Here is a 26499-nt window from a genome sequence, read left to right as displayed (position 1 = left end):
CGGTCCCCGTCGGGGCGTGTCGAGGGAGCCCCGGAGCAGCCCGGCGATGCTGCCCGGCTCTCGGGTGCGGCGCCCGGGCGGAGCCTAGCGGCGGCGCCCGGCTCGGCGAAGGAGACAGCCCGGGGCGGAGGAGCGGCCATGCGGCTGGGAGCTGCGCGCCGGTGACCGGGGTGGCGCTGGGAGCCCTGTGCCCGGCCCCGGCGCTGCTCCGCCCGCCGCAGCGTTGCCCTGCAGGGGGGTCGGGACCAGCCGGCTGCCAGGATTCCCCCCCGCCCCCCCCCCAGTGCTACAGCCGCCGCTGCATCGCAATGTTTCGCTGGAACCTGAACCGCCTGGTAAGTACAGACCCCCCCACACAACCCCCCGGGTCCCCCAGTAACCCCCCAGCCACCCCCGGCCCCATCCCAGCTCCGGGGATGATCACACAGCCCCCCCTTCGCCGGCCTCCCCTCCCCCCCCCCGTGAAACGAAGGCTCTGTGCGTGCTCCCAGGGGCTGATCGCACATCTTCTGCCCCCCCCCCCCCCCCATAAACTCCCCCCCGCCCCGAGGTACGGTGCATTGTCTCTAATCCGCTCCAGAGGCAGCAGATTGAAGGCACAGTGCATGATGGAAAAACCAGCAAGAAAGCAGGCTGCTCTCTCCCCTCCCCTCCCCGCCCCCGAAATGCTGCTGGTAAAGTAGCAGGCTAGATGGGAACAGATTGGCAGGCACATAATTCCTCCTGGTTGTGATGGTTATTTCTGCACTATCTGGCGTTTCATTGTCCGGGCCATCCCTTTCTTTTGTTCCTCCTCTCACCCCTACGCGGTCCCCTGGAGTGGGCACTAGCACTGAATACAAAGGCTGAATGGGGGGGACTTGTCTGCAGCGCTCTGAGGATGTGACTGCGGGCATCCCAGGGCGCAGGGAAGGCGGGACCAAGGCAAGGGCATGATGTGTGCCCACGCTCTGGGCCCACTTTACAGGGCAGGCGAAGGAGCTGACGGGGTCCAGAATGGGAAACCTGCCTTAAGCAACCTCCCCAATGCACCCGTAAAGAATCAGTTTCCGAGTAGTGGAGGAATTTAAAGCTCAAAGAAAATTGTACCAGGAACCTTGGAGGTGATTTACAATGGTCCTAATTTAATAAGGGTAATTTACCTTTTGGAGGTAGCGCTGAGCGTACATTATACTGTTTATCAGGTGGTGATTGTAAGGGGGCGGGGGGTCATCGTCCCTCTCTGACCATCTGGGAGGAAGGTCAGGCCCCCTGGCTACAGCGCTTCTGTGGGGACTATTTCACAGGTGGGAAATTAGTATTCAAGAGGTCCGGCCCTCCGGCTGTGGTGGGTAGACAAGCAGTCCACGCCAGGCAGGGTAATTAAACAGGGAGTGAGCACCTCAAGGGTGGGGTGAGCAGCAGAAGAGGGGGTAGGGGGAGCCAGCCCCACCCTACTCCAGCGGGTCTCAGCCCAGGGCCCCCACAGTTCCACCACAGGTCAGTGGGCCTCTAGCTGAAATGCGCTGATGTGGTATCAGGCCACAGCAAAACCAGATTATTGTCTGGTTCCGCTGGGCTATTTTCTCCTCCCTGGAGTACCTGAGCCTCCGGGTCATCGTCCACCACCCCAGGGTAAACAGCGAATGGTAACCCCAACAGCTCCGTGGTGTCCCAAGAGGCCATCAGCTCTTCAGTGGTCAGGCACCAGTGACAGAGGAGAAACTCCTTCTGCTCCAACAGCACCAGCCCAACTCGCCTTTTATACCTCCTGTCCTGCCCATCTGCTTCCCTCAGTGTGGTTTCCTGGTTCCACCCACCAGAGGATGGGCAGAGGTTTCTTCCTGTCCTCTCTGAGGGAGGCCACACCCCCTCGCAACAGTTTTCTAGGAACGCTGGACATGGATGCGGCAGGGGCACTGCTTGTAATACCAGGCAGTGGTTTGCATGGGGAAAGAAAAGCTGAGGTTTCAAAGGTTTTGCAGCAGAACCTCTAGTATACCCTTGTGCTTGCACCCAAAGGGAACAGGGGTTACATTTCCATGAAATGTAAAACCAGAGTGCTGGACTCAAAAGTGATCAAGTTTGGAACCAGTTCACTAAAATACCGAATAAGGCTGGAGCATATTAGCCTCTGCAAGCTGTTAGACCATGTAGTTTCTTGCAACAGCTGTTCCTTGCTGCAGACTACAAATATATTATTAATTACGCTCCGAAGTTGTGGGCAATTGGATTGTAATTCTACTGGTGATGTGAAAAAGTCCTGAACTGGACACTATTTAAATCTCTATGGAAGAAAATTTCTGACTAGCTAACCATTTAAAATACCTGAAGTAAAGATCTGTTCAGGGTCTAGGGTGTTTTTTTTTTTTTATAGTTTACTCATCAGGGAAACATTTTGATGCTATGTTTAGATGATAACTCTTCTTGCATATCCTGAATCTTTGCTTATCTTTGACAGGATTTCCATTGTTTTCTTGATTTGGAACCCAATAAAAGCTGTTTAGCTGGCTAGAAGTTCTGCGTAGCTACTTTATGTTTTTAGCATTAGCATTAGATTGTCCTAGAAGGATAAGAAAAAATACCAAGTGAACTTTGCTAAAGAGATGTTATGGCTTAAAGACTTATAAATCCATTCAGAAAAAAATATTAGAAATTTGTAGTTACAGAATAAAACATTCGAAAAACAAGAAATACTAAATTAATGTTCCAGCGGAGGTTAGGGCGGGTGGCTGGAAATGTCAGTGTAGAAATGTATGGCAAAGGGTCTGTGAAGAATCTGAACTCTGACCCAATATGCCCGCCTTCTATTGGAATTTATGATTTACTTGTTTACATGGGCATCTGACATGGTAACATGATGGGCTAAATGTTGTATTGTGTGGGTTGCGTGAACTTTAAGAAGCATTATGTGTGTGTATCGTCTCATTTTTTTTTTTAGGTGAATTGGGCTGACATTTTGGGGTGTTACAACCCCTGCATATATGAGAGGTCTGATGTAGATTTTGCTGCTGTGTTTATAGCAAAGGAGTTGATGAGGAAGAGGCCTATTTCTGGAATAAGTAGTGAGGATGACAGATGACATGTTCCTGCGGGGGGAGGGGTTTCCACGGTCAATGTTCAAGTGGCTGTTTCTTGGTGAGTGGCCTGTGTGCTGGGGGGGGGGGGGGGAGATGATACGGTGGGTGTACATTTTCAATATGGGTTTGAGAGGTTGGTTGATTTTGCGAATGCAGATTAGGTATTCTTTGCTTTCAGTTTGGTGGCTCCTGGCTCATTTTTCAGTGGTCACTGGACCTCTGCTTAAGAGAAGAAACTTAGTGAGGCAGTTGTAGGACAAAGCTGCTTAGTTTAATACACACAGTTACAAAATGTGGACAAATACCAGAAGAGACGTTCTGGAGGTTCTCTGACCTATTACCCAGCTGCCATCTCTGGGCCTGATTCACCATTGTCATGCACCTTGTGTGGCCATTTACATCCATGTAAAGAGGATGTGAAATGCTTCCAAATTAAAGCCGTAATATTTTGCATTTACTATACACCACTGTAAATTAATACAAAAGGTGCAGAAAGGGCAGCATTAATGGTCTCCTCAGTCCAAACTGTTTGCACATACTCAGAAAGATTCTGCAGAGCAACCTCTGCAGGTGAAGCAGGGACACTAAACATATGCCTATGTAAGGCTCAGATTGATCCAAGTTTTAAAGGGGTGTTAATTTATAGTTTCAGGGTGGGTGTGATTACAGGGTCAGAGCTGAGGTTGTTTAGCAGGACCTCAACTTCATTTCTGTACACTAAAACGTATCTTCATTATTTCATAGGATTATTTTTTTAAAATCAGTCTTTCACTTTGTCATATTAAAAGTGTAAAATACTTGTCTGCTCCTAATACCTTGGTTCTTAAGACTTAAAAAAAATGAAATTTACTTCTTGTCACCTATGGTGTTTTACACTCGGAACTTCATTCTGCTTTGCCAATGAAACTAAATCAGTGAGTTATGCCTTCTAATTCTTCTTCAGTTGTACAAGGCTGCAGTATTTGCATTGTAAACGTTAGTGCCTATAAACATAGCACAAAAATAAGTTTTCATTTGACTTAAAACAACAAAAACAATTTCTATTTTTTGAGGGGTTTATTTTTTGCATGTCTGTAATTCTGGGTAGGGTTGGTAAAATTCAATTTTTTTTTTTGATGGATAATATCAATGTTGATTTAAATTTTCACAGTTGTGTGAAATTATAGATTAAGCTTTTTTTCAGTTTTTATCAATTTGCATTTTTACAGTAGCAGGAAATTAAAGGGGTCAGACAAGTTATGTGATGAGTAGAAACTGAGATTCAAAAAGTTAAAGGTTTATAGCTGTTAAAACACAAATTGTCAGCAATTCAACATCACATGTCAAAATATACAAAGAAAATATCCTTAAATCAAACTAACAATTTCTCAAGCAGCATTTTTCTTAATTTGCCCATCTGTAAATTTCCATTATCATTGGTGAAACTGACGTTTACTGACACAAATCTAATCCTTCCAAGCCTAATTATGGATCAGAAAGCATGAGTGTTCTTAAATGTTGCTAATCTGTGTCCAGACTTTGGTCACTACTAAACCCTGTCACCCTGTCTCATCTGTAAGAGCAGTTAGCTATCGATGGTTCCAGTAGCATGGATGTACAGCTTAATTTACAGTAGTTGCAAAGGGGACAACCAATAGGTCTGATAAGTATGGCTCCTCTCCAAATAGCAAGACCTTCACAATACCACATAAGGTGCGTTGAGATTTCTTTGTGAGCTCATTGCTGAACTTTGTAATTGCTCACTTTTCTTGTGCAGCAGTAATTGTGCTGAGCCCAGAGTCTTAACGTTATTGTGGTAGACTGTGTCAGTTTATTTGGGAGTGTAATTTCAAGCACAGTGCAGAGCTAACAGAAATGCTTGGGATTAAAGAGGGGTTTATACTGGTAATTCAATACACGTGTATTGTAGGACAACTGAAAAACTTCTGGAGGCCCAGTTTTATCTCTCAGCTATAGGTCACTTGGTTAGAAGTATAAAATTGTTCAAAAGATGTTGCTGTAGAATCACTGGACTTAATTATGTTTGCGATGGAGTTGTGCACTCTATTTGAGGCATTGGATCTGACTAAGGTTTTGACTGAAGTGTGGCCATAACTCAGCAGTTCTGAAAACAATAATGGCTGGGCTGCGTATTTTTGTCATCTACCTTGTATTTATGCTTGAGACATTGGCTTATTGTGCAATAGAAAACACGGTTAGTGGTCACCATTGACATTCCAGAACTGTGGCGGCAAAGCTGGTTGAAATGCATCGAGTCATCTACCAGACCTTGACTTGAATTTAACTGTGTCTTGTGCCAAATCTAGGAATACTTCTTACGTCTCCGCTGGCTCAACACTTTTTTGTTCAGCCGTGTCAGGAAATCTTCTGCTGGAAGAAGTGTCATATCTGCAGCACCTGAATTCAGCTCGAAGCATTATTTTCAGGTGGCTTTTTTATGTAGTTAGTTGGGCTTTATGGAATATTCAGGCCAGTTATGATGCTTTTTTGTTTTTCCTTTTTTTCCCCCGGTGTTTGCTTTATACTGCAGTTCTGAAGTGCAAAGGCTTCTTTTAAGTATGAGTGTTGGAGATGGATGGGTGTGTTCAGATGACTTTTGCACATCTTCATTTGTCTAGTTAGCAATTTATAGCCAATGAATATTGTATACCACGATTAAGCATTCTTTTGCTCCTCTATGGGCCAAACAAAAAGTCAAAATTTCTAGTTTATTAACAATACTTAAGATATTTTTTAAAAATCCCATCCTCCTCTCCCCTCCTGTCCCTCCCTCCATGCCTGAAAAATATACTCTGTGTGACATCCTCCAGGGATACTGAGATTCCCTATCCTTAAGGACAGACTGTAATCTCTCCGATAGAGTGAATTTTTCATGAATGCAATGTGTTAAATTTTTATAAGGCAATCTTATCATGGTCTCGATTTTAGTGCTTGAATTTAGACAGTGTTAGCCACAGCACTGGTAGTTGCCTCAGCTTGCATGCAACCTACAGTCTGAAATAACTGGAAGTTTCCCGTAAAACACAAGGGGGAAAAAGAATTATTGAAAAACCTGGAATGGAATTTTCTCTGATCCGCTTGGCTAGGGGCTCAGAAACTTGCTGGATACCTACTGGCTGGAAGCTAAACGAACTAGAGGCAGGTTTGAAAGATAAAGGTAGGAGAGGCCCGGCCACTGGGTCCAAGGGCAGTGCAGTGGTGAGACACCTGTCACCACCAGGTGTTGGGGAAGGGTCTGGAGACGGGAGTTTCTGCCAGGAATTTGTCCCTGAACTCTGATCATTGGGACCTTCTCCATCAGTCTCTGGCTAGATGTTGAATCAGTCTCTGGCTAGAAGGTGTGAGTCAAATTCAAAGCTCCACCACTACTGCCAGGTGCTGACAGGATGAAGACGCTTTCTCTCTTCTCTCCCGGTCCTCCCCCACAGCATCCAAAAAGCTGTGTTGGAGAAGAGGTGGAGAGTGGAGACCAAATTCCTGGCTGCTGCTATGTTGGGGGGTGAGGGGGAAAGTCTCTATTCTAAGCCTTTCCCAGCCTTCTTTCCTTTTGGGTCGTCCTACACGATGAGTAATTCCTAGAGTTGCTTCTGCTACTATTTTCCGCATTGTCAAGTGGTAGCAGCATGAAACGGATTCTCTTGAGTCCCAGGATTCTGACTGGCAGCAGTGCGAGTGGCTGGAGTCTTGCTAGTTTCCTCTGCTGCTGCTGCTTGGCTAAGCGATGAGCAGTGGGCGAGGCCCTGGAACGGTGCGTGCAGGCTCAGGAAGGCAGCACGGCCATAAGGGATAGAAACACTGGAGAATAAAAACCTAGGGCTGTATTGTTCTTCTAAGTTCTGGGAGCAGCTGCAGCCAGCTGGAATCCCCGTTAAGGAGTGAAGAGGGTAGCCAGAGACGGCGTGGAGGCACAGGACGTCTGCCTGGGTGTGCCTAGTGTCTCCGGGATCCCAGGGGATCTACTGGATTTGGAGGCAGGTCCTATAGTCTATTCCTTAGCGGGAGCAACCTCTCTCCAAAGAGATCTTCAGAGAAACGTCTTCTCCCAGGACCCCATCCTGTGCGTTCTGGAAACATTGGTCTCTTAAGAGACTTGAACGTCATGGCAACAGCACTGCGGAAAAATTAAATACCCCTATTAAAATGGGAGGAAGAATGTCTGACACGAGGATAAAGCTGCTCTGACAGATGCTGTCATTTCTCAACTGGATGGTTTCTGCCCAGAGGCTCATAAGTGCCAGTGAATATTAAAAAACCCATGTTAATATGCACCTCACAGCTTATACATAATGTGTTTCTTGCCTTATCAACACTGAGGCTATGTCTTCACTGACAGCGGCAAATTCGCCACCGTCAGATCGACTTACCTGAATCGACTGAGTGGTCAGTGAAGACCCGCTCAGTTGATCCAGAAATCGACGTATGAAGACCACCTCCTCAAGTGGCGTAGCGCTGCCTGGACGGGAATGCAAATAGTAAATAGGCCTTGACGCATAGCCCGAAGGTCCGCAGACTTGGGCTAATTTGCGCTCAGGCAAGAGCAGAGCTCTTTTAAGTTTCTGCTGTCCTTCAGGTTAAAAGCCCATTGTCTGCACCAGGCAATATATTATGGTCTAACAAAAGCAGGGTTTTTTTGAATGCCATGATAATGAATGTCCGGGAGTGCTGCACTAGTGGTTATCTGACATGGTGCATGTCTTGCTCACCTTCAGCTGTCTGTCTTTTTATTGCCTTCTGATACTCTATGGTTTGTCTTTCTTCCAATTTTCTCACCTCCTTCCCCTCACTCCCTTCTCACCTCCTCCCCCTCACTCCCTTCTGCTTTCTATGTGCATGCAGCAGATGGCATTTTCCTGAAACCCTGATGTGTGAAGCACAGCCAGGCTGGCTTCTAGTAAATTTCCCTGCACATCATTAAATTTGTCTGCATTAAGAAGTGAAGGGGGGGGGGGGGGGGGGCGGGAGATAGAGAGAGAGAGAAAAAAAAATATATTAGGGATCCCTTTAAAAATAAAGGCAGCAGGGCACTCCGGGATGTGCATTATTGCACCATGATATGATTTCTTGGGTAGCTGAAGGTAGGAAAGCAGATCCCCCTAGGAATGCAATGATGGCAAAGCAGGGTAGGGCATGCACTACTTTATTGCTTCTTGGAGATGCAGCTTTAGGCAAGTTGAGGTGGGAGACAAGGTAAATCTGTACTTCAGGTAAAGGTAAACATTCCCAGTCAGGGTATCTGAAGGTAAACACATGCAATTGAATACCTGTGCTGTGGTCATTTATGGCCTGTTTGTTTTTAGGAGCCTGTAAAAACCAATCTGTAGTTAAAAGAGTTAATCTCCACTAAGCCCTGGTCTACACTACAAACTTATGTTGCTATAATCAGGGATGTCGAAAATTCACACTGCTGAGTGACGCAAGTATACTGACCAAACTCCTGGTGTAGGCAGCGCTACGTGGACAGGAGGGCTTCTCCCATGGACATAGCTACTGCCACTCAGGGAGGTGAAGTACCTATGCCAACTGGAGAAGCTCTCCCATCAGCATGGGTAGTGTCTTCACGAAGCGCTACAGTGACACAGCTGCACCCGCCACTGCAGCGCTGTAAGTGTAAGACAAGCCCTTGTTCTTACGCCTTGGCTTCACGCTCTCCTAATTCTCAACTAAAAACCAAACCAAAATTCAGGTAACAGTTATTTATACACCAGCTGAACATTGCAACTTCAAACTTTGCCTGTGGCAGAGGAGAATAACTTTTAACCTGGCATTATAATACTTGGTTTTTATGTATCTGCAGTAAATGTTGTTATAGGGTTTTAATTTAATTATTTCTTCTGCTGGCGTGGTTATACATAACTCTAGATTGGGCCTGACTCTGCAGTCCTTATGCAAGCCAAATACACATTGACTTCGGTGGTTCTCTTCCTGGAGCAGAGAATGTTGTTGTATCTGGCTCTAGGCCATTGTTTCTCAAAGGCATTTTCTTTTGTGTGTGTGAACCTTTTCAGCAGGTTCCAACCCTTTCCTTCCCCCACAACTTCCCCCATCCTATAGTATGCTCAGTACTATCACTTCCTCCCTCCGTCCATTTTCTCTGTGTTCATTGTTTTTCTTATCCTCTGGTTTCTACCTCTTCCCTGCTCCCCAGTCATTGCCATTTCAGGGGTGTGGAGAGAAGAAAAAGGAGATGTCCTAGGTGCCCTGTGAGGCTGGGAGAATATGTATTCTTGTGACTTAGTTAGTACCACAGGGGGGGAAAAGTTCTATATGGCTTCTCATGCTGCGCTCATTACTGTAGTATCTGAGTGCTTTCCAGTAGCAGGTTAAGTAACATGATGTCGTGCGTGTGTTTTCTCTTGTCCTCTCCCTAGAAGGCGAAGTGTGTGTGGGAGAGTGTCCTGGGTTGGGTACCATTACGATGTGTTTATCTTATAGCAGATGTGGTCAAAGACAAGCACCTTGCATTTAGAGTGGAAAGTTTCTGATGCTCCTTAATTCAGCAGCAGCCTGCTGGCCCAGCCTTCAGCCTTGTGCACAAGAGCTGCTCCACAAGCCAGCTGCATGAGGAGTGGCTGCAGGGAAACAGGGTCAGACAGATAGCTCTGAAGCATATTTCTATTGGGTGGGGGTAGAGTAACAATCAAGCAGGTTTCCCTACCCCCACCTCCCTTCTCCTGTGCCTTGAATACCCTCGGGACTTGTCTGGCATTGGGCAGGTTAGGAAACACATACTTGATGTTAAACACATATTTTAAAATATACTGGGCCAAATTGGAGGTTGCACAATGAGATCAAGAATCGTAGATGTGAGCGGAGTTTGGTGCACACAATCTGCAGTACTCCTAACCTTTTGCATGTTGGGACTTTTCTTAGTTTTAATCTGCAAGTTTGCATTAATGTAGGTTCTTGTATTTAATGTATACACCATAATACACACACAAGTGCGTTAAAAGAACATTATTATTAGGGTTGCAAAGTCAGGGACTGGCAGGTTGGGAAATGCCAGATTTAAGGCTGTCTGTGCAGCTTTACTTCAGTCCTTTTATGCATCTGCTTTCTGAGACAGTCTTTAATGACATGATCACATGCTATTTTATTCACAGGACCCCTGCCTTATTTAGTGTACAGGATGGATGGTGCTTGCTTATGTGAAAAGCTATTCAATATATTTTTTTCCCCTTCTTGTTCAGTGTGTGGCCCTAGGCCATATCTACTGCACACTGTTCAAACTCTGCTCTGAAGGCAGAATTATCAATTTCCTATGGGCTTTCCTTTGCTGCTCATCACTATATTAATGGATTTGTTTTCACGACACCCCTGTGAGGTGAGGGGATGCTATTATCATTTTACAGATGGGGAGCAGAGTCACAGAGCCATTAAGGGAGAAAGTTTCCTAATTTTAGATGCCTAAATTGAGATGACTAGGACCTGATTTTTCACAGTCCTTAGTTTTATATAGCACATTATCTGTTCAGAGAGGAGCTCCCTTGAGTTCAGTGACAGCTATGAGCTCTCAGTACTTCAGGGTCTCAAGTTGGGCTCCCGGAAAATGAGGAACATGCTGTGACAGGAACAACCTGTGAAAAGTTTGCTTTAAATGAGTACTTGTCTAGCATCCCATGGGAGCTCTGTGGCAGAGGCAGGGATAGAATCCGATTCTCCAGAGCAGCATTCACCTACTTCCTGTGTTCCCCGCCTCATTTATTATCCATCTTCCAACTTCTGCGGCAAATGAGGCATGGGTCCTGCAGAAAACAGTGTCTCTTACTATAGATTCCTAATTCGTTTTGAGAGCAGGTCCATCCTGGGCACTAAACGAGGCAGAGGTCCTGTGGCAAAAATAGTATATGATCACATCATTAAAGATTGTACCATAATGCATGCACACACAAGGGATCTGAATTAAGATTGTATGGGCAACTTTAATTCTGGCAAGTCCTAATTTCTGAGTGCTTGACTTTGCAATCTTAATAATCTTTTATTGTAGTATTTTGGGTACAACTTCTTAGGGGTTTTTTTGTGTGTTTGTTTTTGTTTTTGTTTTTAATGCAAGCTGAAAAAAACAGAAAGTCTGTCACGTGGTACCATATTGACACCCACATAGGACATCAGAGAAGTGTAACCTTTAGAGCTACCTCATAAACCTCTGCCACGTGAGCTCACGGAGTAACTGACAGCAATAGTTGGTTGTCCTCCTCTGTGTGGACCAGCACTAAAATGGATGTGATGTATTTTGCCAGTGGGTTTCGTAGGTATTTGCTGATAGCAGAGAAGTGGTGAGACTCAGGAATCCTTGGATCCATCCTAGGTCTGGAGGGGTATGTGCTTTATTGGGTACAGACTCTTCTTCTCACTTCCCCCCTGATCTTGATTCCTTTCTGCCCCGTCCCCTCAAACTCATCCCTGTCCAAATTCTATCTCTTTCGCGTCCCTGGCTCCTCATCACTGCCCCGTTCTCCTGGCCTGCCCAGGCCCAGTCACTGCTCTGCAAGTTTCTCATCTCTGTCCCAGTCGTCTTGCTCAACCAGTCCGGGTCCCATCAAGTTGTCTGTCGACTCCTTTCCATCCCCCCAGCCTGGCTCTTGTTCACTCTGTGTTTCAGTTGGATGGCTTCCTCCTCCACTGGGTGCCAGCGGGAAGGTCAATGAGAGTGCTGGGGAGACAGGAGACCCTTGCTCTCAATTCAGGAGCATGTCCCTACCCTGGCTTGGAGCCATAATTACAGGGAAGGTCCTTCTGAGCACCTGTAGGTGTGCACTGGAGCATGCTCAGTTGCCCGGAGGTGATTGTGCATGTGTAGTCTGGTCAACTGCAGGAGCTTTGGGGTGTGGGCACATGATCCAAGCACATGGAGATTTTTAGCTGCAAAATTTGAAGGAAGTTGCAAACTGCATTCCTCCCCCCAATGAAGGTAATATGTTGGCTAAATTTCAGTGGATTCTCATGGCACTCCAGAAGAGACACCCTTGACACAAAGGCTACCCTCCTACCAAATTTTAAATACGTGCTCCAAAGCACGGGTTCGCTAGAGCGTCACAAAAATGCTGATGACCTTTTCTTTTAACATTGCAAAAACAGAGTGTTATTTTCCTAGCCTTGTTCTCAGAAATGGCTGAATCATTTCAGCTGAAACCGAAAAAAATCAGCGTGGTGCAGACACCTGGCATGGAAAGCTTCAGCCCAAAGGGTTAAGGTTTGGCAACGTTATAAACAACTGAACACAATGTCTTGCAATGGGAAGAGGTGGGCAACCTAATAAGTGGTGTCACCAGCCCTGCCTACTCTATGGGTTTTCAATATGAATTAAAGACCTCCCTGGAGGCTGTATTTTGTCTTTAAGGTGAATCCTCTATGGATATCAATAGGAAATTAGGATAAAAATCAATTATTTATTAGGTTCTACAGATAAAGCTCCATCAGTGGATCTTTACAATGGGATCTTGACTGAAAACGTATTAATTAAAAAAAAAAAGATCCTGATTCCTAATGTCTATGTCCGTGGTCCCCCGTCTGCGGGGCATGCCCCCTTAGAGGGGTGCAAAGGAACATCTAGGGTGTGCGGCAGGCCCAGTCCAGCCCTCACGAGGGGCTGGGGAGGGAGTGCCACCCAGCCCTCCTCTGCCCCCCACTCTTGGATGCTGGCCCCGGGGGGCACAGGCATATTCTATTACTGGTAAGGGGGTGAGGGGGGCACCAGAGGAAAAGTTTGGGGACCACTGGTCCATGTTAATATTAGGCCTTTTAAAAGCTCTCTCAAGAGTACTCTGTCCACCCTGCTGCCCTGGAGTTACACACTTCATTCCTGATTAAAAATTGCCACCTTCAATATAGCGCTATTTTGCAAGCTCTTTATTTTAGAGGTTCTTAAGCCAACAACATTTTTTTAAAAAATTGTTAACGGAGCAATCTTTCACGAGAGTCTAAGCAGAAAAAACGGTGCGTATGGGAACAAGATGCTGTTATCCCAACGAGCTCATTTTAAATAATAACAAAAATGAAATGATAATGTAGATATTTTGCTCGCTCGCGCGCTCTACATGACCTCTCTTTGGTACCTCTTTCTGAAAAGATGTGAACAGAAACACCCCACATGCTTTAAATTGCCACGTCCGCGTAGAACTCTGCACTGAGCTAGAAAACACTCCCTCTTGTATCTCCCTTTTTTCTGAAAAATTAGTGGTGATCAAGAAAGAAGAGGAGTTAGGAATTCAAAGGGCCCGATTCTCTTCCCCTTCACAGCAGTAGCCAAACTCCTACCCTCACTTGGGCACGATCAAGGCCAGGGTGAAGAGAAATGGGCTGAAAGTGGGAAATTCTCAGTTTCATCAGTGGTCCAGAAGAGGCATGGGGAATGGAGGATAATTCAAATCCTATGGTAACCGGTTGGGATTGTATGACCAGACTGAATCTAAAAGCAAATAACTGTAAACATTGGGGAATGAAGTAAGCGAGTGTTTATTGGCTGTCCAAATCAGCCTTTCCAGGCTTTTTTGAGGGAGTTTCTGAACTAGTTTTAATAATATACAATTATTGGATTGGTTAACTACATGAACCGAGGAATAAATGACTCGGTTTAATTGCCTCCTGCACCATTCTTGCTGCTTGAGTCTTTGCACGGTTAGTCTTTTGCTGGGAAGCACTTGATGGAAGGGTAGGGAGTAGCTTTATGTATAACGCAATCTCTTGCTTTCCTTCTCCTGCTCTGTTCGGCTACTGGAAAGCAGGTATGCGGAGACCATTTTGCATCTGTAGTTGAGAAGCAGTGTGCTGGCACAGACCGGCTGGCTTGAGATGAACTCTTAGAAAATCTCATTATGTATGCTTTTTATTTGAACAGAAATCTGTTTTTCATTGTGAATCATTTTAGAAGTATGCGTCTTTCTTTCCAAGTTCTCTGTGGGGAGAGGGAGATGGTTTCTTGCCTGGCAGGTTTTGCAAGTGGCTTAGTTGAGGGAACGAAAGATAAAATTCTTGAGGGCCCTCTGCCCCTCTCTGCTGGGAGGCATGGAGAGGAACAAGAAAGGAAAGGAGCAGGAAGGGTTCTGGCCCTGAAAAAGGTGCGTGTTAAGTGGCAGTTCCCTAGCATGGTTATTCTCCTTCCTCACTACCCTGGAGACTGGGGAAGCCCTTTCAAGGGGTCACGACGTGGTCATGGGCTTGAGACTATGGCTAGGCTGGAAGAAGGAGAGGATGGGCCTGAGAAGTCTCTCTTCTCTGCAGTGCTACTCTTCTCTTCCTCCCCAAATACTGTGCTACGAGGAGTTGGCAGCCTGTGTAACGCTGACCATTTCAGCATTATCTGCCAGGTTCAGCCGCCAACACGTTGGGGACCTGCCCAGGGAACCAATGGGCGCATGATCCTGCCGTGGGGTCAGGGCTTTCAGCATGGTAGAGGGACGGGGCCTCAGTGCAGTTGTCCAAGGTTATCTGGGGGATTTCCTTGCAGAACTTGAGGTGCTCCCTTGGAGCTGAGTTTCCTGGCAGAGCCATCTATAGCCACTTCCGGGAACGAAAACTCGCGGCGTTCCAGGATGGGAACATGCAGAAAAAAGTCAGTGCTCCCCGAGCCTTGTGATCACCCAAACTTGCCACAAAGGAGACACGATTATATCCCCCTCCCACACATGGTGGCCCCGGCTGTACGAATCTATCGTTAGCTTCAAGGTCACAGACTGCCACTCAAACAGTGGTGGCCCACAGTTTTAGACCCAGAGGTTTTTTGGTTCGAGCCCCACTGATGCCCCTGCTAGGGTTATACGTGGGCTTGGGGGTGAAGTGAAGGTGTGCTGTGGAACCAGTGCGTCTCTTCTTCTTCTCTTCCTTTCCGTCCCTTCCCCTGTGACACCTGCCCTTGCAACTAGAAGGAAACATCAGGCCCTAAATTATTTTTAAAAGGCCAAAAGATTTGAGGTTGAAACTAATAAATTGGTTTGACTCTCATCTTGGGTCTTCGTTTGTTTGCCAGGCAACAAATCTCTCCCCTGGGTTAGCTTTTCAAACCTGTTAGGGCCTGATTCGCAGAGGCACTGTGCACCCACAACTCAGGTTGAAGTCAATGGCAGCTGCTGGTGCTCGACTCTTCTCTCTTTCCTCACTGGCACAGGGCCTGTAATTGCCAAAGGGAAAACCCCGAAGAGTAGTGAGTTCTCTGCTTTCACATGGCTGGGGGCTGATGAGTTGTCTCAGGACTAAGCACCATCCCTGTGCCTGATGTTTATGAAGCTGTTTAATCCTGCAGCTCCTGTTAGACAGGTGAGTGAAGAGGGGTTTCGATAGGGAAGGAAGTGGCTCCTTTAGTGAAGGGGTTGATGACAACCCGTCTGCGTGTGTGTGTACACGTGTGTAGCAGTGGTGGAAGTGAGTGCCATGCAGACATGTCTGGGTTAGGATCACCACGAGAACTACGAGATGGAACAGTTATTGCAGGCAGGTATATAGCATGCATGCAAAAAATATGTGGCTCCTGTTTATCACACTCAGTCACGTTTGCACAACACTGAATGTTTTCATAGACTCATAGAAGATGAGGGTTGGCAGAGACCCTAGGAGATCATCTAGTCCAACCCCCTGCTCAAAGCAGGACTGACCCCAACTAATTCATCCCACCATCTCTCTAGGTAACCCATTCCAGTGCTTTAAGCCATCAGTCTAGTGATAAATGAATACTGACCGTGCAAATATTACAGTTATACTCTTTTGACATTGCTGGGATGGGCATCAGAGATACTGAGCTACAGTAGCAATTTTGCATCATAATGTTTATCACTAAGACTTGAAAAATAATAAAACGGAAGAGCTAGTTTGCTGGGCTCTTATTTCTCCTCCCCTCCGTGAGAGTTCTTGAGGATCAATCTACAGCTACTTAAACCAACTGTAAATTAATAGTTCATAATTAGAAGAGACAGCGAGGGGCAGTGTGATAAATGGATGGTGTTTTCCTCTCTGGCCAGGTATTTTTAGGGCTAGATCTTCATAAAATAAGGTACGCACGCACAGTGTAATGGTTTCTTTGGAGTTGCTGTAATTTGTGCATGCAATTAAGGTATTTGAATATGCAAATACCAGGGGGAAGGGGACAGGCCCCTTTATGAAATTCCTTACTTCTGTTGTTATAGCTTCATGTACATGCAGATCCAGCAAGGATTGGGACTTCTGTACTCTTTTAAAATTAGTTTGTACTATTTTTTTTTTAAATTTAGAAGTGCTTTAGTGCTTTCACTACTTGTATTTGGGTTGTATTAAACCCCAACCTAACTAAAATGACTGGCATAATGGGCACTGGATGAGATAAAACATAGGAATCCTACCTATCTTAGTTTTTCTCTTATAGAGTGATGTTGGATTCTATGCTATTACTGCTGATGAGCTCTGATTGCAGCTAGCAAATCCAGATTTCTTGCTAATGAAGTTACACTAAGATCTCATCCAGTCCTTGCTAATGCATTCAGATAAGCTGGTAGTTTCTGGATCCATTCCCAGTACAATATAAGAAATCCAGATGCACCAGGAAGGATTAGATTGGAATGTAACTCTGTGAGAAACCTAGGTGTTAAGTCTGCAATGGGACTAAATCTGCTTCTGACAAACTGGTTTAATGAAGATTGGTAGCTCTGGCTTTGTAAAAGATGCTCTGCAGAAAGAAAAGATAACATTAGCAATATATTAAATCTCTTTCCTATATTTTATTAAATACTTTCGTACAATTATAGCAACTTAATAGCCTTAAAAGCATTTTGGTTTGTCTTAAAATGATCTTGTGTATTTTGGCAAATTCAGGCAAATATTATACCTGTGTGATTCCATTTGATTCCAGTGGGACTGCATAGGAATAATGATGTACAGCATTTGGTGATGTGTTTTTAATCTTGTATCCAGAGTTGTGGGAGTTACTGCTAACTGCTGAAATCCAAAGCAGTTTGACATTAATCCAAAATTAAAATCTACTGTTCGCACATAAATATGCATAAAACTTTCACTTGGTCTGTAGGAGGATCTAAATGTGGTGCACACTGCATGATTTTCTTTACTCTAAAAGAGTCTTACAACCATGAAAATTATCTGAAGAACAGTTCTAAGTTGAAAAGTGACTGCAAAAATGACAGTGTGTGTCCCTGTGACTCCTGTTCACACTTGCTCTATGTAAACAAAGGTGTTATTTTACACCTGCTAGCTCAGGAAACCGGAAAGTCCAGATGTGTGTCTTCTGACTCATGTGTCACCACGGGCAAGAGAGATTCTGCCCTCAGTTACTGCTGTGCAAACCTGTTGGTTTCAGATTATAGAGTAACAGAACACATAATGTAGGCCTGTAGTCAGAATTTGGTTCAACAAATCACTTATTATTTTAGTGCTTGGACAGTGAAAATAGTTGATGCTAATATAATGGAGGAAAAGGACACACCTACTTGCCTTCAGTGTTGTTGGTTTTGCATTTTGGCTGGGAGTGTTTCTGAGGGCAGGTCTACACTACAAACGACCCATGCATTTGCACCACTGTAGTGGTTTGATGAAGACGCTCTAAGCTGATGGGAAAGAATTTTCCCATAGGCTTAGTTACTGTACCTCTGAGAGAGGCAGTAACTATGTTGCCAGGGAGAGGTCTCCTGCCAAAATAGCGCTGTCTACACAGAGGTGTTAAGGTGAGTATAACTACGTTGCTCAGGGGTGTGGGTTTTTTCACACCCCTGAGTGACGTAGTTATACTGAAGTCAATGTGTAGTGTCGACCTGGCCTAAATGAACCCACATCTGTGTCACTGAGTAAGGAGGTATCACTTTGAATAAGCAATCTTTTTGTTTGAATAAGCAAACTTTGAATAAACAGTAATCATGGAGCATATCTGTTGAGTAAGAAGGTGACATTTTTAAACAGTCACCTCAGCGTTAGATCTGCACTTTGGGTGGAAATGTTTATAGGCCGGCACTTTAAAAAACACGTGTAAGCGGCTTGCTAAGAGCTGTTAATGCAGTACTGGGGCTAGCCTTTTAAAACTACTTTGACCTTTCAGAACAGGAAATATTGCACCACTGCCATTGATTCACTTCATGAAGACTAAATTAGAAAGGCTTAACTTCTGAAAGAGGCCAAAATAAATTTATGCATAGTTGCAGTTTGTGAGTGTAATATACCGGCTGTTCTGGTCTAAGGAACTGACTGTTACTGAATAAAAAACATTAAGCTGTCCAAATGTAGCTCAGTTATTCTTGTGGATTTTAACGATTGCTAGTAGCTTAATTAAACAGCTCTGCCTCGTCTTTGGGCAGAAGTCCTATTTTTGTCAATGGAAGTGTCTGTGTGAAACAAGAGTAGAATTTGTTCTACAGACTAATATTGCAGCATAAAGGTTAGGCCCTGCAAGCTGATTGGGTGTGAGTAATCCTTACACAAGTCTTCCTGTTGGTAATGGGAACAGCTTGTATGCATACGAGTTTGTAGAATTGGACCCGAATTGTGTAACTAACTTTTGCATTCCACTAAAACTGAGGCAATTATGGAAATGGAACTTTTTAAAAGGACTTCTTGTTTGCTGGTCTCTCTCTTTGCTTCCTGACTATTGCAGTAACTGCGTTCAGATATATAACTGCATGATGGTAATTTTGTGGCCGTGTATCCTGACGCAATATTTCCTCATACCATAGCATGAGAAATAAAAATCAACAAAGCATATCTTAAAGGAGCTTAATCCTAGACAGGTTAATTAGTCCAGGGTTCTCTTCTAGTTTTGCTATTCAAAAGCAACAAAAATTGGTTTTCAAAAGTAACAAAAATTTTAGTATGGCTGGGCACTGTTTACACTGTGTCTACTGTTTTGGGTCTCAATTTGGTTTAAAAAAAAAAACAATTCAGGACTGAGAAATAAAATAAAAAATAACCATTTTATAAATAATATTTTTAGCATATTTTGGATTGTCCCGCTTTATATAAATGCTCTCTGCAGTGTTAGAACAAGGCTACGTTATCACTTGCTTGTTAGGCCAAGCAGTGATGTTACATCTCCGAATTGTTCCTCTTGGGTTAAAGCTTACCTTGCATTACGATTTCATTGATGTCAGAGAGTTACTTTAATTACCCGATGTTATACTGTAGAACTTCCACTCGGTAGCAGGCAAGCTGTAGCAACTTTTGTAAAGCCAAGTTTAAAATTCAGTATTGATATTCTAGGCATAGTCTGCTTTGTTGCATGTATCATATTTGTCCTCTTAGATTCATTGAATTATATTTTTTCTCCCTCCCACCCATTCCTCCAGGTGACTTTGTCAATGTTCATTTAGCTGAATGTGCTGAAATTAGACCCTGTGTCCAGAGGTGCATCCTACTTGAATTATCTGAAAATCACATCTACTTCCTGAAAGATTGTTTCCCAAAACTAAAGTGAATTGATGGAAATGGAATTTTCCATTTGTCAGTGAAATGTTCCAGTAATTTCAGAACTTGCTGGAAGGGAAATCTGGTGTCAAGAAACGTTTGTTTTATGAATCATGGGTCAAAAAATGCCTAGATTCCTTTCCTAGAAAGACAGGCTTCAGCAAAGCTTCTTGGGAGTGTGTGGAGATAGGTGACTCCTCTGGTATATCTCATCAGGTCACCGGTGTCATGATAGACGGCTTGGCCATTTTTTCTGAGAGGTTTCCTGATCCTTGCTAGCCTTACAGGGAACTCATAATCCAAGAAATACCCTTGCTTTTGCTGCAGTGGAAGAAGCTTTTAGGACCATATCAGACTGAGGCCGCTTGGTGGCAATGGATCTGATGGGAGGACGATTTTCTTGTCCAAAGCATTTACGCATGGTGCGGGTGGGAATCGTGTTATGCTGCCTGGATTGGAAGCAGCCACTAGGTTATTGCCTTTAGACAAAGGCTAGCATAGACTTCACAGAGTCTTTAGGCTTCCTGTGAGTGAGTTCATTTTCCTCTTTGGTGCAGTCCCTGCTATTTTGGCAGCTGCTTTTCTTCAGTTTGGTTGCTCTGTCAGTTTCTGGTGAGGCAGATGAGGTCATGTGTTTCCTCCTGGGCAAAGCTGACAGCTGCATTAGCCAGCCTGATAGGAAAGTGAGCCAAAAGGATTTCCTGAGGATAAACAACCAGAGGTAGTGTGTGAGATCCTTCTCTTCCAACTGAGCTACTTCCAGTGTGCTATTGCCCTGATATGAGAGCTTTTCACTTATATGTTTGTGGCATAGACTCAGGATACACCCGTAGGTCACTGCATGAGAAGCTCAGAGATCTGCAGAGGGAAACCCATTGAAAACCAGTTGGGGAAGGTAATTGATCCATGAGAGTAACGCTCTCTGGTCCACAGGAGAGAGAGATAGGAAAGCCACTTTCTCTAAATTATCAAAGGGGGAAGAAATATCAGCTGTGGGAATGGTGTGACTGGTGGAAGCTCTGTTGTTGCAGCTGTCACTAGGGAGTTGGAGAGCTGAAGTCATGTACACCTGACGTGAAGAATTGAGGTGTCCCCTTAAATCTGGAAGAAACCCCCCCTGTAAAAATAAATAGATAAAATAAATACCCAGAAGGAAAGAGAAGACCTGGTTTTTTTTAGAAGAAAAGCCCTGCGTCCTGGGCGGGACAGGAGAACACCTGCCTCTATGTTTAAGGAGTCTCTCTTGCACCAGCATCCCAGACATGAAGCTGTGTATCGAGGTGGAGGAGATTCCATGACATACCCAAGTGAATTTAAACCCAGCGTGAGCCAAATTAGTCATATCCACATTTTAGACCAGTAATACAAATAACGCCTCCATGCACAGCTACTGCTTTTGCCATAAACCTACATCAAGCATCTCTAAAGAGAACCCTATAAAATAGCTCTTGCTGTATATACAGAGGGCTTTCTGTATGCTCAATATAAAGAAGTGATGATCTAGTGGATGACGGCTGGAGTGTTGCATGAATTTTAGCAAGTTACTTAGACCTACCTTTTCAAACGCGTCCTAATTTGGGGTTCACGACGTCTGAGATACCAAGGGCTGGTGCTGAGCACGGACAACTTGTGTCGACTCCATTTGGAGTTGTGGGGGTGCAGCACCTCTGCAAACTGGGTCCTAATTTTCAATAGACAGCTGATGTACAGCTCCGATAACACATCATTCAGACTGACTAAGCACCGGTGGTTTGTGGGAGGCAGGGGTGGAAGTGAGGAGAGGGGTTTTATTTAGTAACAGATTGGGTCCCCCCCTTACTCTTTTCAATGGGCTTTGTACTGAAACTGCCTTTAAAAATAAACTGCTTTGCATAGCAGCTAAGAAACTTGCACTAAGATAAAGCACACACCCTTTTGTTGCCTAACCAGAGAAATAAATGCACTGTGACAAATTAAGAACCAAGGGAGGTGTGGGACATAGGGTAAGCAGGCACATAGTACCTGGTCTCTGATAGGTGTCAACTTGGGCCCTTTGGTTGTGGAAAAGTATGAAAAAAGAGTCAGTATTCAGGTTGGAGGGGTAGAAATGTTGTGGTTAGTGAACTGGAATGGCTTTAACTAACCAGTCCATGTTTTCTGGGGTGCACTTTTTATTTTTTTTTAAATACAAAAATTAATTGCTTAATTGCTGATTCCCTAGAATACCCGAGCCTGCCTTGGTTAATGATGTGAGCCATGCGTTCCTGCAACTATTGAAGTTTAGTAGCGTACTAGTGCTCGTTTCCCAGTTCGTTCATCCCAGTCTGCATTTGCACTGTGACTTCCCGGTCCCACAGTGCAAGGGTGAAAAGTGTCTTTTGTGTGTGTGTTGTTTTTGCAGAAAACTGAAACTCACACATATAGCAGGGCTTGCCCTGATTCTGCTCACAATGACACGGGTGTAAATTGGCTCTGACTCTACTGAAGACAAGGAAGTGGCACTGCTGGAGAACTGGTCAGAATCAGGCTTACTGCTGCATGGATGGGAAATGCCAGTGAAATAAGATAATAAAATCCTGAACCTCTGAACCTAGCGCTCTCTTCTGTTTCAGAAGGCGGCTGATTTGAAGTCGTATTGGAAAAACAAAACACAGCTCATATAACTTGCCTGCCCCAGCTTTGAACGAGACCCCTCAGTAGCTGGGTTGGATGGAGACGGTGCTGCTTAGTCTGAGGGGAGCAATGAGGTTATTAGCTGCCTGAACTGGCTTTGGCTTTTTTGCCTTTCTCATTTGATAGGTTTAGACAAATGGACCTTAGATGAAAGAAGAGAAACGGGGCCGTTCCTATTTAAAAGGATCATTCACACACCGGCTGGAAGCCCCATGGAACCCTCTGAGCTACTTAAAGGCCTGCTCCAAAGCCCTTAGGCACCTGACCACTGACTTCATTGGCCTTTGGATCATAGAATCATAGACGATGAGAGTTGGAAGGGACCTCAGGAGGTCATCTGGTCCAACCCCTGCTCAAAGCAGGATCAACCCCAACTAAATCATCCCAGCCAGGGCTTTGTCAAGCCGCACCTTAAAAACCTATAAAGATGGAGATTCCACCACCTCCCTAGGTAACCCATTCCAGTGCTTCACAACCCTCCTAGTGAAAAAGACTTCCTGATATCCAACCTAGACCTCCCCCACTGCAACTTGAGACCATTGCTCCTAGTTCTGTCATCTGCCACCACCGAGAACAGCCTAGCTCCATCTTCCCTGGAGCCCCTGTTCAGATAGTTAAAGGCTGCTATCAAATCCCCCCCCCGCCTTCTTCTCTTTTGCAGACTAAACCAGCCCAGTTTCCTCAGCCTCTCCTCATAGGTCATGTGCTCCAGCCCCCTAATCATTTTTGTCCACATCCTTTCTGTAGTGGGGGGCTCAAAACTGGACACAATACTCCAAATGTGGCCTCACCAGTGCCGAACAGAGGGGAATAATCACTTCCCTTGATCTGCTGGCAATGCTCCTATTAATGCAGCCCAATATGCCGTTAGCCTTAGCTCAGGAAACAGATTAGTGAGGAAAGTGCCTCTACCGCATGTTGTCAGAGGGTCTGGAAATTGAGTCCCTCTTTACCAGTTGACTGACAGCTCATAAGAACATGAGAACGGCCATGCTGGGTCAGACCAATGGTCCATCTAACCCAGTATCCTGTCTTCCGACAGTGGCCAATGCCAGGTGCTTCAGAGAGAAGGAACAGAACAGGCAATCCTCAAGTGATTCATCCCTTGTCATCCACACCCATCTTCTGGGAAACAGAGACTCGGGACACCCAGAGCATGGGGTTGCATCCCTGCCCGTCCCGGCTAGTAGCCGTTGATGGATCTATCTTCCAGGAACATGTCTAGTTCTTTTTTGGACCCTGTTAAAGTTTTGGCCTTCACAACATCCCCTGGCAAAGAGTTCCACAAGTTGAATGCGTATTGTGTGAAGAAATAACACGGTCACAAGCTTGCGTCTCGTTAGTGGTTGTGGAGATGGTGACAAACAGAGAGAGAGAGAAGCTGCTTTCTAGGAGATGGGATGTGGAGAAAACTGCTCCAGGTGATAGAAATGAAGCTGGTTTTAAACAGTGCCTTAGGCAACGCCAGGTAAATTCCTGTTAGTTCCGATGCAGAGAAATCAAACAGAGGCAGTGCATGGGTGTAGATAGTCGGAATTTGAGTAAAAACTGACCGGAATCCTATGCAGAACGTTGAGATTTTATATTTTTATTGCTCTCAAAAGAAATGAGAAGTGACTAAAAACCCCAGCTTACAATCATTGCAGCTGATGCAAATTAGATAATTGCAAACTCAGAACATATTTTTTTTTCTAAGCCAATTTGTATTTATTTATTTTTTTTTGGACCAAGTCATTGGGTTTTCTTTGAATTGCTGATTGAATTTCCGAGACAGTCTGCAAATGGCTGCAGCGGGAGGTGTGAAGACATGAAGACAGTTGGATTTTTGAAGAGGGATGATCACATTAGATTTTCTCCATGACTTCTGTACATCCTTTAGCATCTCTTTAAAACCCAGCTTCAGTTCTTGTCTCCCAAATTTTCCTGTGACCCTGAACTTCGTATGCTGACAGTGCAGCGGTCAAACTTTTTATTTTGTGCTGCCAAAACAATAAAATAAAATGCTACTTGCATTGTACCGTGAATGATGGGTTTCGCAAGCCAGCCAGCGGGGCAGGGGAAAGAATCATGGCATCTGTGTCAGCATGAGCAACATTTTCCACATAACAGCAGCAATATCCCAGGATTTGCTATGTGGACTGTGGCTGGTTTAGTTGTGACGGATGTGATTGGATTTTGCAAAACACAGCTGTCCTGACACTGCTGTGTGGGACGTATGCTGGAGAAGAGCAATTTCCCACTGTCACTTTCTTAGACTGTTCTGTTAGTTCAGAGATGTTCACTTGTTTCTTATTTTCAGATCTGTTGTGATGCAAGACAGAGAAGTACACACAGCACTTCCTGCTCTTGCACTGTTGCTCTCTTTGGTAGTTCAAAATGCCTTGTGGGGAAGGAGTTCAGTTAAAAATACCTAGAGGTGGACCTTGTGGAGTGTCTGCCTCAAGAAGCACATGTCGTTTTGGGATCTGCGGGGAATTTGGGCTTCCACCCTTTGGATTTCAGGGCATTTGCACAGGATGGAAGTTCTACGCTGCTCTCTTCAGTGACAGCTCAATGCCCTGGTCTTCCCGCTACACCATGGAGCTGCAATTGCTCTAATAGGCCAAACAATGTGGAGTGAAAGTGAATCCTGCCCTATATGGCAGTTAGTGGCAGAAAAGCCAGGAGTAAAGGAGCAGCTTCCTGTCTCCATCACCTGCAATCCATGGAGCCCTGCTGGTTAGCTTTTTGTGTGAAGGGTCTGGCACAGGTTTGGAGAAGGGGCAGCTGTTGGCCAGACACCTTCCCTGCTATCTGCCATCCTGCAGTGGTGCATGTAGCATTTAGTAAAGCACTGATGACCGCTTTGGAGCACAGTTTCAGATCGGATCCCTTCTACTGCCCTTGAAAGCTTAATACTTCAGGAAATAGTCACATTTTGGGGTTGAAATTTTCCGCGCTTGGCTCTGTCAAAGGTGAATTGTTTTGTATATGAAGGTTTTGACCCAGTTAACTCAGAGCTCCTCTCCTGGAGAATGGTAGCAGGAGGGCTTTTGACTAAGAAAAACAACTGCTGTTGATATGTTTGAAGATTCTTCTCTTTATAAATAGCCAAAGTAAGTGTTCGAGTTGAGCATATGCAGTGACACGACTTTCTGGTCTAACAACTTATTGGTATGTTGAGGTACTGGTTGTGGATATAATCATGAATGGAGAGAGATTGAATTTCATCCTGAACTTACAGCATGTAATGCATGTCAGCAAACCACATGGGAATATACAGAGAGATGGGGCGGCTCTAAAGCTAACGATAAACCATGGTTCTACAGAGGCAGACTGATAGTAGTTGTCCTTAGAAATGTTGATGTGTTATTGCTAGGTCTTCACCCCGGGTTATTGCAGGCTTTGGAGAGCCCGTGTTCCTCTTCCCTTCTGCCACCATTAAAAAGTACAATCCACACTATGCAGAGATCCTGTCAGGTCACAGGTTTGCCCTCTGAGCCTGCTTAGTACGCCAGGTCAGTGAAAACCATTTTCACTTTCCTCCCTGGTTGTGGGACTCCATCCAGGCGGTATTTAAAGACAGTTAGGGCGTCTCTAAAATAGTTGTTCTGGGGTCAAGGTGAGGGTGGCACCGGTGGAGGAGCCCAGCTTTTCCACCATCCACAGCTGCTGGTGAGTGGGAAGAGAGCAAGGACTTCTCCCAGAGCTGTCCCAGGATCTTGCAGAGGAGAGGAGCATTTCCCATTAGGCTGAACTACCCCCTCTGTGTGCTGGCTGAGAGGTCTCGCCTCTCGCCGTCTCCAGAGATGCTTTGCGGCTGGGAGAGGGTGGAGCTGGAATCATTCCCTGCTCTGTTCCTCCCTCGTTTTCACCAAACAGGAGGAAGGAAGAGCTCTGCTACTGAGGGTGACCCCCGGTCCCGAATTGGGCGGGGCAGTCCCGAAATGCAGAGTTCAAGTCCGGGTCCTGGGCTGAATGACTCCGGGACAGCATTTATCCCAGAGTCCCTGTGGTGCCGCTCTGCACCTACCCAAGGCTCAGGGGTGGTACCAGCCCGCCCAGGGCAGGTGGAGGATATGGGGCTCCCCACAGCAGCCCGGAGTCCCTAGGTGGCTCTTACCATGTTATGGTTCTGGCTCCTGGCCTAGACAGGGGGTGGGGCCTCAGGGCGGGGGAGGGGAAGAAGAAGGGCAGGGCCAAGAAGTGGGTGGGGTTTATGCAGATGTCCCGCTTTTGCCTTTTGAAAAGGGGGTCACCTGACTACTACTCCACTTCCTCTTCTCTCTCCCTCCCCACCCCTTTCCAGTGCGTGCTGGTGAGTGGAGTTTTCAAGCCCTGTACTAAAGTGCTTTGGGATCCTTTGTAGAGAGGGGGTTGGCAGAGCTGTCCAATAAGACTGTGCCATCGACTCTTCCTTCCATTGCGAGAGCTGAGGATCATTAGC

At 45.4% G+C, this 26499-nt stretch overlaps 1 protein-coding gene across 7 annotated transcripts in view; it reads left to right on the top strand.

The window, feature by feature from the left end:
- Nucleotides 1–274: 274 nt before the first annotated feature.
- The window catches only part of ATP11C (ATPase phospholipid transporting 11C), a 106204-nt gene continuing 79979 nt past the window's right edge, over nt 275–26499 (top strand). For all 7 annotated transcript variants that reach the window (XR_010919683.1, XM_067548088.1, XM_067548087.1 and 4 more), the window contains exon 1: nt 275–335. Coding sequence is in view for 6 of the 7 variants with exons in the window: in XM_067548088.1 (XP_067404189.1) it covers nt 309–335 (27 nt within the window). In the remaining variant the exon portion in view is untranslated. The remainder of the gene's footprint in view (nt 336–26499) is intronic.

Source organism: Emydura macquarii, unplaced genomic scaffold (assembly GCF_026122565.2).
Source record: "Emydura macquarii macquarii isolate MOO-44397 ecotype Brisbane River unplaced genomic scaffold, CSIRO-AGI_Emac_v2 contig_1253, whole genome shotgun sequence".
Taxonomy (NCBI): Eukaryota; Metazoa; Chordata; order Testudines; family Chelidae; genus Emydura; species Emydura macquarii.
This window is presented reverse-complemented; position numbering and strand designations above follow the sequence as displayed.